Below are 17,469 nucleotides of genomic sequence, written 5' to 3' on the forward strand. Positions count from 1 at the left end.
CAGTTCACAGATTGTAGGTACTGAAATTCCATCTGCAGCAAATGTTGGTAAGAAATCAGGTTTTGTAAGCTCATCAGTACCGATAGAGGCAACTGTTTCTGACAAAATAAAATCTAAAATTTGGTCAAAACAATATGTTGATATGGCTCTGTTGTTAAAAAAGGAAAAGGGGAAAAGTAAGTATTCTATCAAGGTAGAGGAACAGGATCAGACAGGTAAGGTGGTAATCCACAATATGCGATCTACAGATGACGACGAAGTTAGGGATGGTTCGTTATCCCTGCATGACTGGGTAACTGCGTGGAATAGGTATGTGACAATATATTGCATTAAAGATACACTTGCACAGCCAAAGCTTGCAAAACACATGGAATCAGTAAGGCAAATTGCAGAGGAAAAGGGGGACTGGAGAAAATATGATAAGGAGTTCAGGGAACTCATAGAACAAGGTGAGGTAGAATGGGGTGATGTCCATATGGAGATATATGTTACTGCTCGCCTCAAACAATCAGAAAAGAAGTCAAGCAAAATAACACCAGACCGTGCGTCATTTGGTACGTATGAGGAAGTCCCTCAGGGGTCATGCTTTGCCTATCACAAAGCTGGAAGGTATTGTAGGCTTGGTTCATCATGCAAATTCCAGCACAGATGTTATAACTGTGGTGGCTTCCATCCAATCTACATATGTAAAAAACCAATTCAACGGCCATTTCGTTTCTTGGACAAATCCAGAACCCAAAAACCATTTCAAGGAAATGGCACATCAACCAACACAGGTAATGCTAAATTCTCAAAGCCAACCTATCCCACAAAAGGGTCCAACTCCAGTAAATCCCAGTAGATTAGAGTACTGGTTGGTGGGGTATGACAAGGTAGAAGCAGAATTTTTAGTTATAATGGTTTTTTGATATGGATTCCACATTGGTTACACAGGGGAAAGTAGAAATACTCTTTCAAAAAATTTTAAAATCGGCACTGGACTTACCAGAAGTTATTAGCAAAAAGTTAGAAAAGGAGATAAATTTGGGTAGAATTATGGGTCCTTTCAAAGAGAAACCACTGCCAATTTTAAATTGTTCCCCTTTAGGTCTAGTTAGTAAGAAAACAGAGGGTGAGTACCGTATGATCCATCATTTGTCATATCTGGAAGGTGAGTCTGTCAATGATGGCATACCCGAGGAAGAGTCATTTGTTCAATACTCTTCTGTAGAGGATGCTATTCAAAACATTAAGCAGTGTGGGAAAGGATCATATTGTTGCAAAACAGAGATTTCTAATGCATTTCGAATTGTCAACTTACATGCATCACAGTTTGAATACTTTGGTTTCACTTGGCAAGGTCATTGGTATTTTGACACATGTCTTCAGATGGGTTGCAGTTCTTCCTGTCGTATATTTGAAAGGTTTAGTACAGCACTTCAGTGGATTGCACAAGAAAAATTAGGAATTAAATTTATGACTCATGTATTAGATGATTTTCTAATTGTTGACAAATCTGCGACAGAGTGCCACAAAAAACTTGTGGCATTTTTAACAGTTTGCGCCGACATAGGTGTACCTATGGCTAAGGATAAGACATTTGGTCCTAACAAGGTAATGACTTTTCTGGGATATGAATTAGACACCGAGATGATGGAGGCAAGGTTACCTATTGATAAAGTTAAAAAATGTAGAGATACAATTGAACAGCTTTTACCAAGCAGAAAGATTACTTTGAAGGACATGCAGTCAGTGATTGGTCTTCTTAATTTTGCGTGTAATGTAGTCTTGCCAGGTAGAGCGTTCTTAAGGCGACTTATCAACACTACTATTGGCATTACAAAAGCATATTATCGCATTAGACTAAACAAAGAAGTAAAAGCAGATTTATGTACTTGGTTAGCCTTCTTGGAAAAATTTAATGGTAGGTCGGTTTTCTTACCAGATAGGTGGGTTGATTCCAATGAATTAAAACTGTATACAGACGCTTCAGGATCTATAGGATACGGGGCAGTGTTAGGTGGGCACTGGTTCTATGGGACTTGGAATGATAATTGGGAAAAATGTAATATTACTCTCTTGGAATTTTACCCAATAGTGTTAGCTCTTAAAGTTTGGAGTCATATTTTTAAAAACAAATCCATTTACTTTTACACAGACAATCATGCCCTTGTGCATATCATTAACAAGCAATCGTCTAAGGATAAAAGTATAATGTATTTGGTTAGAGAGTTAGTGCTAATTTGTTTGCAGTCTAACATTTTGTTTAAAGCTAGGCATCTGGGTACCAAGGAAAATATTCTATGTGATTGCTTGTCTCGTTTGAAGGTGCAGCAGTTCCATCAACTTGCTCCTTGGATGGACAAAGAACCAACGGTGATTCCCAATCTGCCAACATTACCTCCTTAGAACAAGTCTTGAGGAACCTGTTGACTTCAACATTGGCACCAGCTTCCACTCAAGCATATAAATGGGCATGGTCTATTTATAGAAATTTTGCAAACAAATTTGATATGAGTAATGATCTTCCGTTGTCTCAGGAAACTTTGGCTTTGTTTATCTCTTATTTATTTGCTGAAGGTTATGCAGCCTCCTCTATCATGTCATTTATTTCATCAATAGCATATATACATAAAATTAATAATTTGCCTGACAATACATCATGCTTTCTCATTCAGAAACTATTAAGTTCCTGTCGCAAATCAAGACCTTCAATGGATATTTGTTTACCAATAACCATAGTAGTTCTGCATAAAATTTGTGATGCTTTAGAACATACAATATCGAACATATATAAAAGGGCATTATTTCAAACAATGTTTTTATTGGCTTTTCACGGCCCCTTTTTTGCTACCCCCAATACAATGCAGTCACAAGGCAAGAATTTTCAAACATATTAAAGCAAAGTCTCATGTTTTGTAATTTGGATGTCAATAGATTCAAAGGACATTCCTTTCGAATCGGAATGGCCTCTTACTGTGCATCGCGAGGGATGAGCGATAGTCAGATTAGATTCCTGGGTAGATGGAAATCGGATGCATTTAAATATTACATAAGACGTGACACCATGTTGATATATGCTTGAGTGGAAGTGGTTCCTCGGAGCAGATTTGTTTTGTTATTTGTGTAGGATCTCGACTTTGAAGTGATTTTCAAGAGTATTAACGTATGGGGGCATATGTTTATCCCTCATCCAGAACAATAGTGCCTAAGTCATTTGTTAATACTTAGGCTGGTAGGTGACAAGATCGCGTGCATATAAACATTTAAAATGGTGCGGAAGCTTACAGTGTGAAATATTTTCCAATATGGGGGCATATGTCTATCCATCATCTAAAACATTGCTCGAGACAGTTCTTAAATGAATACCACATACATGTGAACTTAGTAAAAAACAGCGAATAAGATGATGATTTGCGACTATAAGGGCATACGTTTATCCCTTATCGGACATTCTACATAGTGATTCGTTAATACTTGGGACCCACAGACATAATACACTAGGAATAGTAAACTCATTTGGTTGTGATGGGGGCATATGTTTATCCCTCATAAGACACTTGTGAATTCAAATTGTTGTTTTATTGCATTACGGGACATATGTTTATTCCCATGTTTGTAAATTTTACTCACTTTTGGTATGATTTATGTTTGAGGTGTGTTGCCATTTATTTTTCCTTCATGGGTCTGAACTTTCCCTAATTCGGTCAAGTCAGTGGCGTTTTCAGACCCATTTTCATGATTTTTCTGTTAAATCTAAGTGGTAATTACTGTAAATTTGGATTATCTCCCTTTACAAAATTGGTTTTATTTCTCATCTTGATATCTTGTGTCTGCTAAAAATTATATGTCATTATTAATAATACTTTTGAGAATTTCAAACAAATTATTAAACGTCACAAAGGTGGCAACACACGACAAACTGTTTTACAGACTTTTTACTCATTGAAGGAGGATAAGATAAGGTGTTCTAGCTTTGAAAGGATTATGGAAAGAAATCAACCAGTTGATGGGTAACCGGGGTATCAAAATACTTATTGAATTAAAATAAATAAATTTAAGTTTACTTAAAAATTTTTATTGTAATCAATAAGTGTCCTCCTTGAATGTGAAAGTCTGAAATACTGTATAGCTGTGCTTTGTAATGTTAATTTTGTTCCATGTCTTACCGTGGTAGGAGAGGCAGAGATTGACCAATCAAAATCTGACCAATTAAAATCTAACAAATGAAATTCTGACCATGCGGTGCATTACTCTGCCTTTTCTCCCATCTACATCCTTGGAGGACGGACGTTGTTTCAAAGTTTGTTATTTACCTCCTGCCGCCCCGCCTCCGCCATTTCTTTGTTGTTTAAATTTATGTTTTAGCGTTTTCAGACCCATTTTCATGATTTTTCCTGTTAAATCTAAGTGGTAATTACTGTAAATTTGGATTATCTCCCTTTACAAAATTGGTTTTATTTCTCATGTTGATATCTTGTGTCTGCTAAAAATTATATGTCATTATTAATAATACTTTTGAGAATTTCAAACAAATTATTAAACGTCACAAAGGTGGCAACACACGACAAACTGTTTTACAGACTTTTTACTCATTGAAGGAGGATAAGATAAGGTGTTCTAGCTTTGAAAGGATTATGGAAAGAAATCAACCAGTTGATGGGTAACCGGGGTATCAAAATACTTATTGAATTAAAATAAATACAATTTTTTGCATGCAACGATTGAAATATCACTCTTACAAAAAAAAATAATAAAAAACAGTAATAATGGTAATTCACACGTAAATTTTTGTTGTTGACACTAAGCAAATAATGTTCCTTGTATCATGGTTAACGTTGCGGCACTTTTCCTTTGAAATTCCCTGTACAATAACTGGAGATACACCAGCAGGGGCGGAGCTCATTATACAACAAAACTGTCCTGTTTAAATAATTTATTGTACAACTGTCACGTTCCATTGAAAAAGAAAAATTGCATCATACCTTATTCTAGTAACATTTTTGAAAATGTTTTAAAATCATTATAGGTATGGAAAAGAAAAAAATAATTTGAAATTTCCTTTCAAATAAAAAATATTCAAATTACATCCATCTTGGACAGTTGTATACTTGTACACAAGTTTCTAATGAAATGAAAAGCTGCAATTATGGAAGTAAGGAAATGCTCCACCACTGCTCAAGTTGGTAATATCACTCAAAGCGCTCTGCATGATTTTCAGGACAACATTCACGCTCGATAGGAATACTCGTTTCTTCTTCACCGCTAAGCGTTGTCGCGGGGGGGGGGGGGGTCCAAACACAAAAACAAAAAAAATCCAAAACTACGAACTCTACAAGCGATATCTGCATTTGACCTTTTGAATGCCCGGGTCCCATCTCCAATCTGTGCCCTGTCCAGTCCATAATGTTTTGCTTACCAATTCTACTCTGTCATAATGCAGTCACGCAAGTTTTTTCCCAGAATAATTGATGAAATTCCCCTTTAGTCCCGCACGATCACATATTATGTTCATCATAGATTTCAGTTTGTTAACGCCGACAGTCTGAATGCCGTACCGTGGTGGTGATCCAGCTAGCACCGTCTGTAGAACAGACCTTCATTTCCAAGGGCCACTACTTAACGTTTGAAGAAATCCGTCATTTAACGCTTCCCTACAACATTAAAATTCCAAATAAAATATCTAATATAAATTATGAAATGCGATAGGCATATTTTTCATGTGATCTCTGTTCAATATTTATACCAGGGAGTCATCAAGTCTAAGTATACATTTTAAGTAAATAACGAGATGAAAGGGGGACATTACATAAAAAGGGGGGGGGGCATAACGAGATGAAGGAGGGCGGATCTAATAATCTCTATACAGTAATAAAAGACAATATACTTGTAAGCAATAATTTTATAATCAGATTTAAATTACCTGGCTGGTAGTAATGCCTTATTAGTTTGTTGTAAAGCTCCTTATGCGCCATTCCCCCCTTAAAAGTTTTGGTAGATCTTCCAGTGAACTCGTTGTATTTTCCGGCTTTACCATCATTACGAGCGTCCATATCTTGTGACTGTCAGTCGCGCTATGTACAATTTGCACGGGGCAACGGGAAAGATTTTTCACGTGATTGGAAAATTGAATTTCATTGGAGTTTGACTGTTTGATAATGAATAATCATTTTAGAAAATCACGTGTTCAAATGTAAACTTTTTAATTGGACCATGATACAAGACAGTTATTGAATATTTATTTTGGTGTATCCTGAGTTATTTGGGCGAAGGGCGGAGACTCGTGCTTCGCACTCGTCACCGCCCTTCGCCCAAATAACTCAGGATACACCAAAATATATATACAATAACTATTACTTATTATCAAACATGTAATAAACATAATAATACATACTACTTTTCCATATGATATCCAGTATGTAAAATGTAGTATGTACTAATATCTATATGCGATACATATAGCTACCGCCATTGATCATGTTGTTTATGACAATAAAACATCACATTCCGATATTTTTTTTTGGTGCTGAGATATACGAGTATATGTTACTTCTTAAACTACAGATTGGATTTATATTCTTTATACTTTAAAATTGCAAGAATTACCTTTGTCAATTATCATTATCGCGATTCTGAAGATTGCAATATTTAAAAAATAAAACTTTTTATTACACGAGAAAAGAAAAGAAAATCATTGAAATGCAGTTTGGAATCCTATTTTGACCACTAGGAATATTGTACATGTACGAGGAATACTTCGCAAAGTTCATGGACAGTGTGGGTCTTTTTAATATATCTTATTGAGAGATATAAACTCAGAACGTAATAAAAATTATTTTTTTTCATTTTTATGCCAATTAATTAAAAAAAATTAAATACATAAGGAAGAGCGTTAAATGTGAATTACTGATTTTTTTTATCTGTTCCGTGATAGCATTTTCGTTCTTTTTTTTTGAATACGTTTGAAATATATTAGGAGTTATTTTAAAATAATCTAAATTTAAATCTGAATTTATTTGGTAACCATACAACTTAAAATTAAACAAAAATATATGACAGAAGTACACTAGTACTCTTCGTTAATTATGAAACATATTTTTGACAAAACGCATTTTTTTCTCACTTATTCAACTTGTTTAAAAATGTGCAAAATGTACAGACTACATCACTAGAGTCAATAAAATGTTGTCTATAGTTAAAATTTTCAAATATTTATGTCCTGTTCACATGGACAGTTTTATTCGAATTAAACGTAAAGTTACTGCGAATTAGTTTCGCTTAGCGTTCACACGGAGAATTTAATGCGAATTAATTTAATTCGAATTAGCTTACTGCGCATTAAATTACTTCATATTATGCCCCGTTCACACGAAGAGTTTAATTCGAAATGAACGTCAAGTTACTGCGAATTAGCTTCGCTTAGCGTTCACACGGAGAATTTAATTCGAATTAGTTCACTGTGCATTGAATTACTTCGCATTAGCTCCATGTGAACGCTAAGCGAAGCTAATTGGAATTAAGAGAGAATGTCACGAACCGTCAAGCTTCTTCTATATATATCATGGAAACTTGAAAAATTTGCTTTTTTAAATGGCATTGATAATGAAACATTTGGGATGCGCTGATAACATTTTGGTATAAAACATGTGACCTTTGTGAACCGTTACCATGGAAACCAAGACCAAACATCCCCAAATGTGCAACCATATCGGTGAAAGTATATTTACTACATTTTTAATTTGTAGATACATAGGTGTCACATATTATTAAATCAAAGTTAAAACATATAAGCATAAAAACTTATTCTAATATTTTTACCACTAAGCATCACTGGTTAGAAAGTTTAAAAAATATTTTTATGCTTCTATATTCTAGTTTTGTCTTAAATAATTAAGCCAAAATAAGAATTAAATTCTTTATTCTACAACAAGATTATCTCAATCTGGTATTAAAAATTAAACAAACACTTCCTTTTCTACAAAGATTCGGCAAAAAAATGAGAAGCATATGTTGCAGATAATTTTTATGAGCAATTTTCGGAACGTTTACCTCACTTAAAGCGCTTGAAAAATTCAAAGAGTTACTTCCCTTAGCTGAATCTTTTGTGTAAACAATATGCAGTATGGCGGCAAACTTGGCTGATGCGATGAGCTCTGTGTTGAGTCTGTGACAACGGGGCTACAGTGGAACGGAGCTTGAGCTGACTGGGAAGCAGACTAGTCATGTAAGTTGAACTTAAGTATACATATTTAAAAAAAAGTAATTAAAAATTTAGGGAACGTAATTTGTCTGCAGACGACTAAAAACTTGGTCAAGTCTTAACGTTAATGCCATACCTAGGTTTAATATCATGGTAATGATAATATGAATTTTAAATAAAATACATGGACTCCTGTTAGGTAAAAATGTATGGGATATAACACAACATAATATCCTGTGCATATCCATTCAGTGTAGCATATCAAGAAATGACCGAATTTCCTCAGAATTTTTGTGTTACATGTATCTGTATCTGTATGTATACGTTGTAGAATCCTATATAGGCTTTTTCACAACGGTGTTACTAAGCTTGTCGCATATGGATTCTTTGATACTTCAAATACTCGTAGTTTCTCTTTGATATTTTTTTAGGAAATCTCCTTTTAGTTGTTTTTTTACATGCAGAAGTCCATTTCAATTTTTTTCCCAAAGTTACATGTATATATTATCCTCCAGTGCCTGGTCCCCCAGTGCCTTGGATTTTGACACCCTATACATGGTTTTAAGTAGTTTTGGATTTCTTGTTTATGTGCTAAAATTTTGTATTATTTGGGCCCGTCTTTGTCTTATATAAAAACTTGATTTCAAGCACAGGTACTTGGGTCGTGGTTTATAAATATTTATAATGTACCTTATTGATGTGTAAAAAAAAGTTAAATATCAATGAGGTACATTATAAATATTTATAAACCGTGACCCAAGTACCTGTGATTTCAAGCAGAACCGCTAATTTTTGTTTAAAGATGAAAATTAAACAAACAGAATGTTTCTGTTTCTTGTGTTTTTTTTTTTGTTCTATGAATATTTATTTTCTTAATAAGACAATAAAGGGGGGGGGGGTAGAGGTCAACTTCTTTCAGTACCAAATTTTATTCACACAATTATTTCACTTTACTGTAACAACATGATCAAAAAGACGGGGAGAGGGGACCCAACCGGCCTTTCAATGAAGATTTTCAATGCTGAAATTTATGTTTAGAAAAAAAGGGGGACAGGCCCCCTGGTCCCCTTGTTGCTATGTGCCTGTTTATAATACATTATATAAATTACATGTTCAGGTCTCATTGTAGAGAATGCTCTACAAATTCATCATTTATCATGAATTTTGAGATGATTCTAACGGAGAAATACAGATAAGTTGGGATAATAGGAACTATTTGAAATTTTGAAACTTTATGCATATCTTATGTAGGAAAGTTTCAAATGTAGTGTAACAATTTTAAACAAAATGCTATTAGGAATTGAAAAGGTTAGTAAAGGATTATTTGATTCAGTTTAGAAATTTAAAGTCCTACGCAAATAATGTACGGTACCTAGGGTATTCCGTATAGGTATTACCGTATAAGCAGAATTTTTATGCACTCGGATTGATAGATCTGGGGTGTATATTGTTTTGTCCTGTCTGTTTATCTGTTTGTCCGTTTGTCTGTCTGTTGTCAACTTTAACCTTCGCCATAACTTTTGAACCATGATAGATAGAGACTTCATATTTGGTATGCATACTCCACTAATAAAGTTCCTTCAAATGACATCAAGATCAATGACCTTGTGACCTTGACTGTGACCTATATGCTAAAAATAGCTTTTTCCACTTTTTGTCATAACTTTTGAACCATAAGAGATAGAGACTTCATATTTAGTATGCATACTCCACTAATAAAGTTCCTTCAAATGACATCAAGGTCAATGACCTTGTGACCTTGACTGTGACCTATATGCTAAAAATAGCTTTTTCCACTTTTTGCCATAACTTTTGAACCATAGGAGATAGGGACTTCATATTTAGTATGCATACCCAAAAAATTCAGTTCTTACAAACAACACCAAGGTCAATGACCATGTGACCTTGACTGTGACCTATACGCTAAAAATAGCTTTTTCCACTTTTTGCCATAACTTTTGAACCATAGGAGATAGGGACTTCATATTTAGTATGCATACCCCACTAATCAAGTTCTTACAAACAACACCAAGGTCAATGACCTTGTGACCTTGACTGTGACCTAAAAATAGCTTTTTCGAACTTTGTTGACGCCAGGTGCATAGTGTTTCACAAACACATCTTGTTTTTTGTTACAAGTCTCTTAAAGGATATTTTTACTTATAAAATTATCAGGTTAAATATCCTTTTTTTTAATGTTATATATACATACATGTATATTCAAATTTTTCACAATATTTACAATAAAATGAATTTTATAATCATTCAAGGGGAGATAGCATAACATATCTGTCCAAGCTTATTACCAAAAGTACTGAAGTTATTCCACATTATTTTATCACTATACATAAATAATTTAATTTTGTTTGTATTCTCGCCTCTCACCCCCTTGACGACCAGCTGAATCATCCATATCCATGCAATCCCTTCATTTTCAGTCCTCGGATTTCATGGAAAATTCCAGATTTAATAAATGTACCTTTGACTTCAAAAAGTAACTTGATCTTACCACATGTAAACAAACATCATTGCTGCTAGTTCTGTGTATCAGTTATTACCTCCCCTTGTTTCCCATCACTTCCGTTACTATGGTTGTATTATTGAGTGGCAAATTATTTGAACTCATAAAAAATAGCACAATTTTACATCCACATTTGTTTATTCTAAAATTAAATTACAAGGAATGACTAATTCTTGGCCAAATTATTTGAGTATAACCTGTTTTGGGTCAGTTTACACTTTTTTATAATCCCCAAGCGTAAACTGACCCAAACCAGGTTATATCGAATAATTTGGCCAAGGATTAGTCATTTCTTAAGCAGAGTATCAATCCAAGCAAACTTTGTGCCATTTTGAGGACCATGTCCTATTGATAGGAGGGTATAAAATTTTCAATTTTGGTTAAGTTGGTGTATTACAATGAAATTTTCTTTGTAGACAAGTACGCAAGCATCCATTAATTCACAAGGCAGCCTCTGGTTACCAAGCAGTCAAGATACATATGAAGAAGAGGAGGGAGGTGATCACCTAGAAAACATGAATAACAAGAGGGAAGCTCTAGACACTTTACTGCAAAGTTGTGGCCTAAGTCCAGTAAAGAAGCAACTCAGAACAGATTGGAATGAAGCATCTGACCGTACAAAAAGTGATTATATATCATCAGCTAAATCAATTTTTCAAGAGGTTGTGAATGTCCTTGCACCAGGTCAAGGCTCTCTTCTGCTGGATGCTTTATTGAAAACTGCTTCAGAAATTGCTGACACCAACATACTGCGATTTCTTTCAAAAGCCTATAACCTTTCTACTGACTGGGGAACACAGAGACAAATTTTGTCATTATTTGCTCATTCATACTCAGTGTTGCTATGGTCAGATATATATTGCTAAAGGCCCTTTCACAATTGGCGCACGAACAGAGGCGACAAAATATTCGTGCGACCGAATAATTTTGGTTAGGATCGTAAACTGTTGCCAAAATAATCGCATATGAAAAAAGTGTTTGTACGAAATTTGCACGATCTAAAGCGACTGTTGTGCATTAAATCTTGCGATATATCTTGCGTCTATATGCGACTGTTGTAGAATGAAAGCGAATGTTGTAAGATAATGCGATAGGATTGCACGACTGATCAGGTAATCGGACGATTGAACGTGCGACAAAACGATTGGACGTGCGGTGCTCGTGTGCTCATGCATTCCATAGTATGAATGTTCGTGCGAGTTAGAGGGCCGGGTATATATACCACCCGTTTCCGACGCTCTTCAGTTGACATAGTTAAGATGCTTATAATTATAAACGTTATATATACACCTGTTGCAAAGCATGGCAGTTGAAGGTGATAAATCAAGCAATGATAGTAAAACCTTGCAAGATTACATGAGACATGTTGAGCAACAGTCTCATGGTCGCAAAACACACGCAAAGACAGCTGCGATTCATCTTACGATCTTAAAAAATCGTGCATCACTCTTACGAGTACATAAAACGTTGTAAAACGTTCGTACTAATTTTCGTGCGTTGAATTGCAATAATTTTGATCGCATTTAGTCGCGTCTGAATAGTGTGAATGTTGACTATTTTGATGAGACTTGATGCGACCACTAAAACACATGCAATGAATGCGAGACATCGTGCAAAGTATGCGATAGCTCGTGCGAAGCTAAAATTTTCCGATCGCAAAGTGTTTTAAAATGCTCGTGCGCCAATTGTGAAAGGGCCTTAAGGAAAAATATGAATTTTTTAAAAAATATTAAATTGGTGTAAAATGTTATCAACTTATCTATTAAAAATTTGTATAAACAATTTTTAAATGAGTATGAAGTTTATCAAATGAAAAAATAGATCAATTTCTGTCTTAACACTATACTGTTGCTATGATCTGATTATGGTTGCTAGACCATTTTCAATTTGTATATGCTGTATTGTTTTTGTTATCAAATTCTTTTTTTTGGATACCTATCAATTTTAAAGATAACCACTATCTTAATAATTAAATTTTAGTAAAATATTAGAGAGAGAGGTTTCACTAATTTGTTACGACACCTTTCACCATCCATACTCCTTTCCATAAAGTTAGTGGAACAGTGTCCTTGAATTTGCTTCTTAGTTTTATTTATAACTATGGTAGATCAAAATCTCAGACCAAAATTACATAAAGATTGCATCTAAGGATGCAGACTATTAGATTATCCGTTTGAATTCCCATAACTATTCTTTTTGAGTATCATCAATAGTTTTTATTGATAATTCATGAATAACAAAATGTCTATTCAGCTCTGTTGCTATGGACCTCATTTGGTTGCTATGCACAGAATATAATCAATGTATAAATTTCAGTATATAGATATTTTTTTTTAAAGAAAAAAAGGTTTTTCAATTAATTTATACTTAAAATACATGTTCTCCTCTATTTTTTTGACATGATGTTTCGAAAATGTCTTGGTTGCTATGCAGTAAATTTGGTTGCTATGGGCACATTACAGGATTTTTATCCCAAAATTTCACTATATTTATTAATGATGCAAGAGTATGATAGCTTTTATACATACAATTGTATCAATTTGGAAGAAATTTAAAATTTTCCTAAAATATTGGAAGTGAATTTTAAGCATTCTTTAAAGAATTCAAACATGAAATTGAACAGTTTTCCCACAAAAGTAGTAAATATGCTTCTCAGTTTTTTATGTCAGTCTTGAAGATCAACATGTATTGTGCAAGAATAAAATTCATTTAAATGCTGAACCTGTTGTAGATTTTATATACATTAGTTTTAACTTGACAGGTAAATATTTAAATTTTCACATTGTTCAACTATGTAGTATTTGTGTTGCCATGGCAACAGATGCATGGGTATTTAGATTTGCTTTGAAACTTTTTTGTACACTACATATCTTTAATAGTTTGCAAAAAGTTTGTTGTGGGTGATATCAGTATTCTTTCTGTAAAAATATTCTTCCAAAAAAGTTAAAATTTAAGCTTTTTTTCCTTCACTTACGGTGGTTTCCATGGCAACACAAAAGAAGGTAGATAAATAATAGTTTTGTTGGTCAAACATCATTTTCATATATGTGAAAGTTGTGTACAATGAACACTTTTTACAACCAATATAAGAAAACAGGAGGTTAAAATTTTAAGTTTCCATCTGAAGCTTGATGATTCGTGACATTCTCTCTTAAATTCTGACGCATGCATAATGGCAAAATTTAATCAATTTTGTTATGGATCTGCTTCTGCAGAAGGTGACGTGTTCTGCAAATGACGTCATAATAGCCGTGCTGACGCCGGCTTGCAGAAGGAAAATTTTAATTAATTCGCATTTGTTTACTTCGCATTAGCTGTCGTGTGAACGCAATTTGATTCGCATTAGTTTACTTCGCATCGATTTACTGCGAATTAAACTCTCCGTATGAACAGTGCATTTGCTCCGTGTGAACGCTAAGCGAAGCTAATTCGAATTAAATTCTGACGCATGCGTAATGGCAACATTTAGTCAAATGCTACTTGTCGGTAGTCAGCTATAAGTACTTGTGCTATTTTTGAGTGAAAAACGAAGAGAAATTTTGTTAATCATTAAAATGTGTATACAGACACTTTACCATCATGTCAAATGGATCTGCTTCTGCAGAAGGTGACGTGATTTGCAAATGACGTCATAAAAGCCGGGCTGCAGAAGTAAAATTTTAATTCGCATTAGTTTACTTCGCATTAGCTGTTGTGTGAACGCAATTTGATTCGCATTAGTTTACATCGCATTAATTTACTACAAATTAAATTTTCCGTGTGAATAGGGCATTACTTTCCAGAAAAAATACATTGCAGGATGGCATTCTCTCCAGGATAAGCTTTATACCCACTGTGATAAACAGCTCGGGTAGGAACAAAAATGTCAGCAGAATCTACAAGATGATCATGGTTATATCCGGTAACATTTATTTACTCATTAAATAAATCGTACATTTAAAAATAAATTGAAGATTTCTATTGTTGTTTTGAATTTATTAACATAACTGATACAAATCATTAATAACTCACCCTCTACATTGAGGTTCAATAAATTTCCCTTTCGAAATATTTGTTCGTTGTCATTCCAAACACCACAGTAATAATCCTGTGCTCCGTAAGATCGGTTGATGTTTAGAAAATGAAGGTTTCCTGGCGGTTATTATTTAATATAAAATAAAAAGAAAATTAGGAAGGAAACAAGAAAGAAAGGAAAATCAAAGAGAACTAACAATAAAACAGTTTTAAACATTTTTCCAATTGATTTTCACTAAGGAGATTTGATCGAGAACTTTTGAGTAAATCTTTGTGTGAACCTCAGTTTCTTTACCTCAGCGGCCTATACTAGTATTAAATTTAACAATAAATTTGGATTCTACAGTGAATATTAAAAGTGTTCAGTTAAAACCTTTCAAATCAAAAGAATTAATGAGGAAACTTTTCCAGTAATTTTTCACACGCGTCGTGCTGGAGCTCCTTATTAAGAAAAAGGGAAAAAAAAAACCTTTAAACAATTAAGTGTGTAAACAATAGTCTAACAATTTGTACAAAATGTCAGTCAGGATTCAATTAACATTATGATAGGTTGCATTTGCTGATGAAGTCATTATATCGACCATTCAACTTGTGAAATGATGACTTCAAACAAGACTGTTGGTATCCTTATTTCTTCAGCTTGCTTGTACCCAATGGTTTAGGGTTGGGCCACAAAATCTGACCATACTTATACATATAAAAGAAGAAGAAATATCTTCTTTCAAAAATCTTATCAAGAATGGTAAAGTCGTAACTATCGATACATCCTTGAGTAGTATTGATTCAGTTGATGAATGGTATCCCAGACCATTGGCAGGACGGGGCGACAATAGACGTTAAAAATATGTACTGTAATTTTTTATACTGTGAAATCTTCAAAGCAATGTAAGGTATAAGAAGCGTAGAGGCATCCTCACTTAGTAAGTTTCAAATTTGTGAAATTAAACATTAACTCCCTTGGGATAGAATTAGACCATTTGTTTATTTAAACTTTACATTTATTAACAGATTTATGCTTTTTCCGAGTCGAGTAAGAGAAGTGGACTATGTGTCCTTTGTTTTGTAATCCTTTAATTCTTAAGTAGTGTAAGTTTTAAACGAAATCTTTTCAAAGATTTTTGATTGTAGGATCAGACTTTCTTATTATTTTTAATTGTTCAGTATTTGTTTATAATTGAAAGTCAGACAATAGTGCAAAGTATTTATTACCCTCTCGATCTAGCGCCATGTTTTCAATTATATCCACACTATTTAACGTTCCAGGCCCATTTTTCCATTCTATTCGACAGTTGTTTGTGGGTACACAGATGGGTTTGTTAGAACATGAAAGTTTGCAGTGATGAAATTCTTGACATGTTTTGTTTCTTTCTTTCTTAATTGGAAATGGATCAATTCCTTCAAAAAAGATAAAGCATTACAAACGCAATTATTATAAAATTAGCTTAATTTTACATAATGGTTTCTATTTCTTAACTCTATAAATGTAAATGTGTATTCTTAAGAAGTTTAAAAAAGTGTACTTCTTTTCTCTCAATTTCTGAGTTATATCCATTCCTACATCATACAACAAAGCTATTAGACCATGAAAATAAACTATATTTCTTCATTTAAAAAGTAAATTTTTTAATTATAATTTCTTTCCTATTTATAATATTTCATAATATATTACCTTTTTTAAAAATATAAATAACTGAAAATTGATACACTCACTTGTTTCTGATATCTTGACAAAAGCAGAAATTGAAGCCCCAAACTCATTTTTTGCTTGACAAAAATACATTCCAAAATCCTCAGTTGTGAGATTTGAGAAGAAAATTTTACCAGTATTCCAGTAAGAGGTAACCCTTTGATTATCTTCAAGTTTCATAAAACTTTTATACCATTCATACCTTAAAAATACATCAAATGTTGTATGATACGAGTAGAATGCAATGTAGAGATTAAAAAAATTAGAAGTGTTTATAATAATCGCAAGCTCATATTATCAAAGGAATAATCCAAGTGGAGTCTTAACGTGATATTTCCGTTTTCCGCCTGGCAGTGGAGACTCAATGAGGTAGATTGGACTGGAGGAAAGAAATATTCCGGTTCAAACTCTGACGTTATCACAGGAGGAAGACCAACATGTCCAGTTTCTTAAGAAAACATGGATACACAAATAAGTGTTGAATAAATTCAGAGCTGTTTCTGCATTATCAATATTTAAGATGAAATCACGGAAAAAAGTGCATGCATTACCTTTACAGAAGATTGCGATGCCTTTAACACATAGAAGGAAGATGACAATCTCTGTACTATTCATAGCTGTTTCTGCTTTTAGACCATAATGTAGATATGATATTCCGATTCAAAGCAAAATCCGAACTCAGCAAACAACTATATCAATAATAACTAGAAAGTTTGCTATTGCAAGCAATAGCGTATGTCGCCCCGAACTGGACAAGACTTTCATTTTTTCATCACTAAAACAATACCCATTAGCTAAGCTTGGACAACAATCGACGCGTATCAGTACTTTCAGTACTTTGATTTAAAAATCAAAGTTAAAAATAATTTTCACTTTTCCTCTGTTTCCATGGAAACTTTTGATAATTTCCAATTTTTAAAACCAATGAGCACAATAACAGATACTAATCATTACATCAATAAAATTTCATGAGGAATGTTTAAGGGACCAGAGAGAAAACTCGCGGACAAAATTTGTCGCTTTTTGCAGGTTTCCATGGCAACAGTAGCCATTTTGAAATTGAGTGAC

The 17,469-nt window shown here is 33.7% G+C and overlaps 1 protein-coding gene and 1 long non-coding RNA gene across 2 annotated transcripts in view; one reads left to right on the forward strand and one right to left on the reverse strand.

Moving 5' to 3' along the window:
- Positions 1-2,453, forward strand: part of LOC134239296 (uncharacterized) — a 2,504-nt gene extending 51 nt beyond the window's left edge. The window contains exons 1-2 of the long non-coding RNA XR_009986198.1: positions 1-47; positions 2,308-2,453. The exon at positions 1-47 is cut by the window's left edge and continues 51 nt beyond it. This is a non-coding gene — a long non-coding RNA (uncharacterized LOC134239296). The remainder of the gene's footprint in view (positions 48-2,307) is intronic.
- LOC134239295 (hemicentin-2-like) overlaps positions 1-17,099 on the reverse strand; it is a gene marked incomplete at its 3' end in the record, with an annotated part of 24,443 nt that extends 7,344 nt beyond the window's left edge. Inside the window, exons 1-6 of the mRNA XM_062721474.1 lie at positions 16,953-17,099; positions 16,729-16,849; positions 16,425-16,603; positions 15,924-16,109; positions 14,712-14,831; positions 14,476-14,575 (exon numbers count right to left, since the gene is read on the reverse strand). Of these exons, the coding sequence (XP_062577458.1) occupies positions 14,476-14,575; positions 14,712-14,831; positions 15,924-16,109; positions 16,425-16,603; positions 16,729-16,849; positions 16,953-17,016 (770 nt within the window). The remainder of the gene's footprint in view (positions 1-14,475; positions 14,576-14,711; positions 14,832-15,923; positions 16,110-16,424; positions 16,604-16,728; positions 16,850-16,952) is intronic.
- Positions 17,100-17,469: the final 370 nt, after the last annotated feature.

This window comes from Saccostrea cucullata, unplaced genomic scaffold (assembly GCF_032062105.1).
Source record: "Saccostrea cucullata isolate Sc308-1 unplaced genomic scaffold, CSIRO_AGI_Scuc_v1 ctg3162, whole genome shotgun sequence".
NCBI classification, from domain to species: Eukaryota; Metazoa; Mollusca; class Bivalvia; order Ostreida; family Ostreidae; genus Saccostrea; species Saccostrea cuccullata.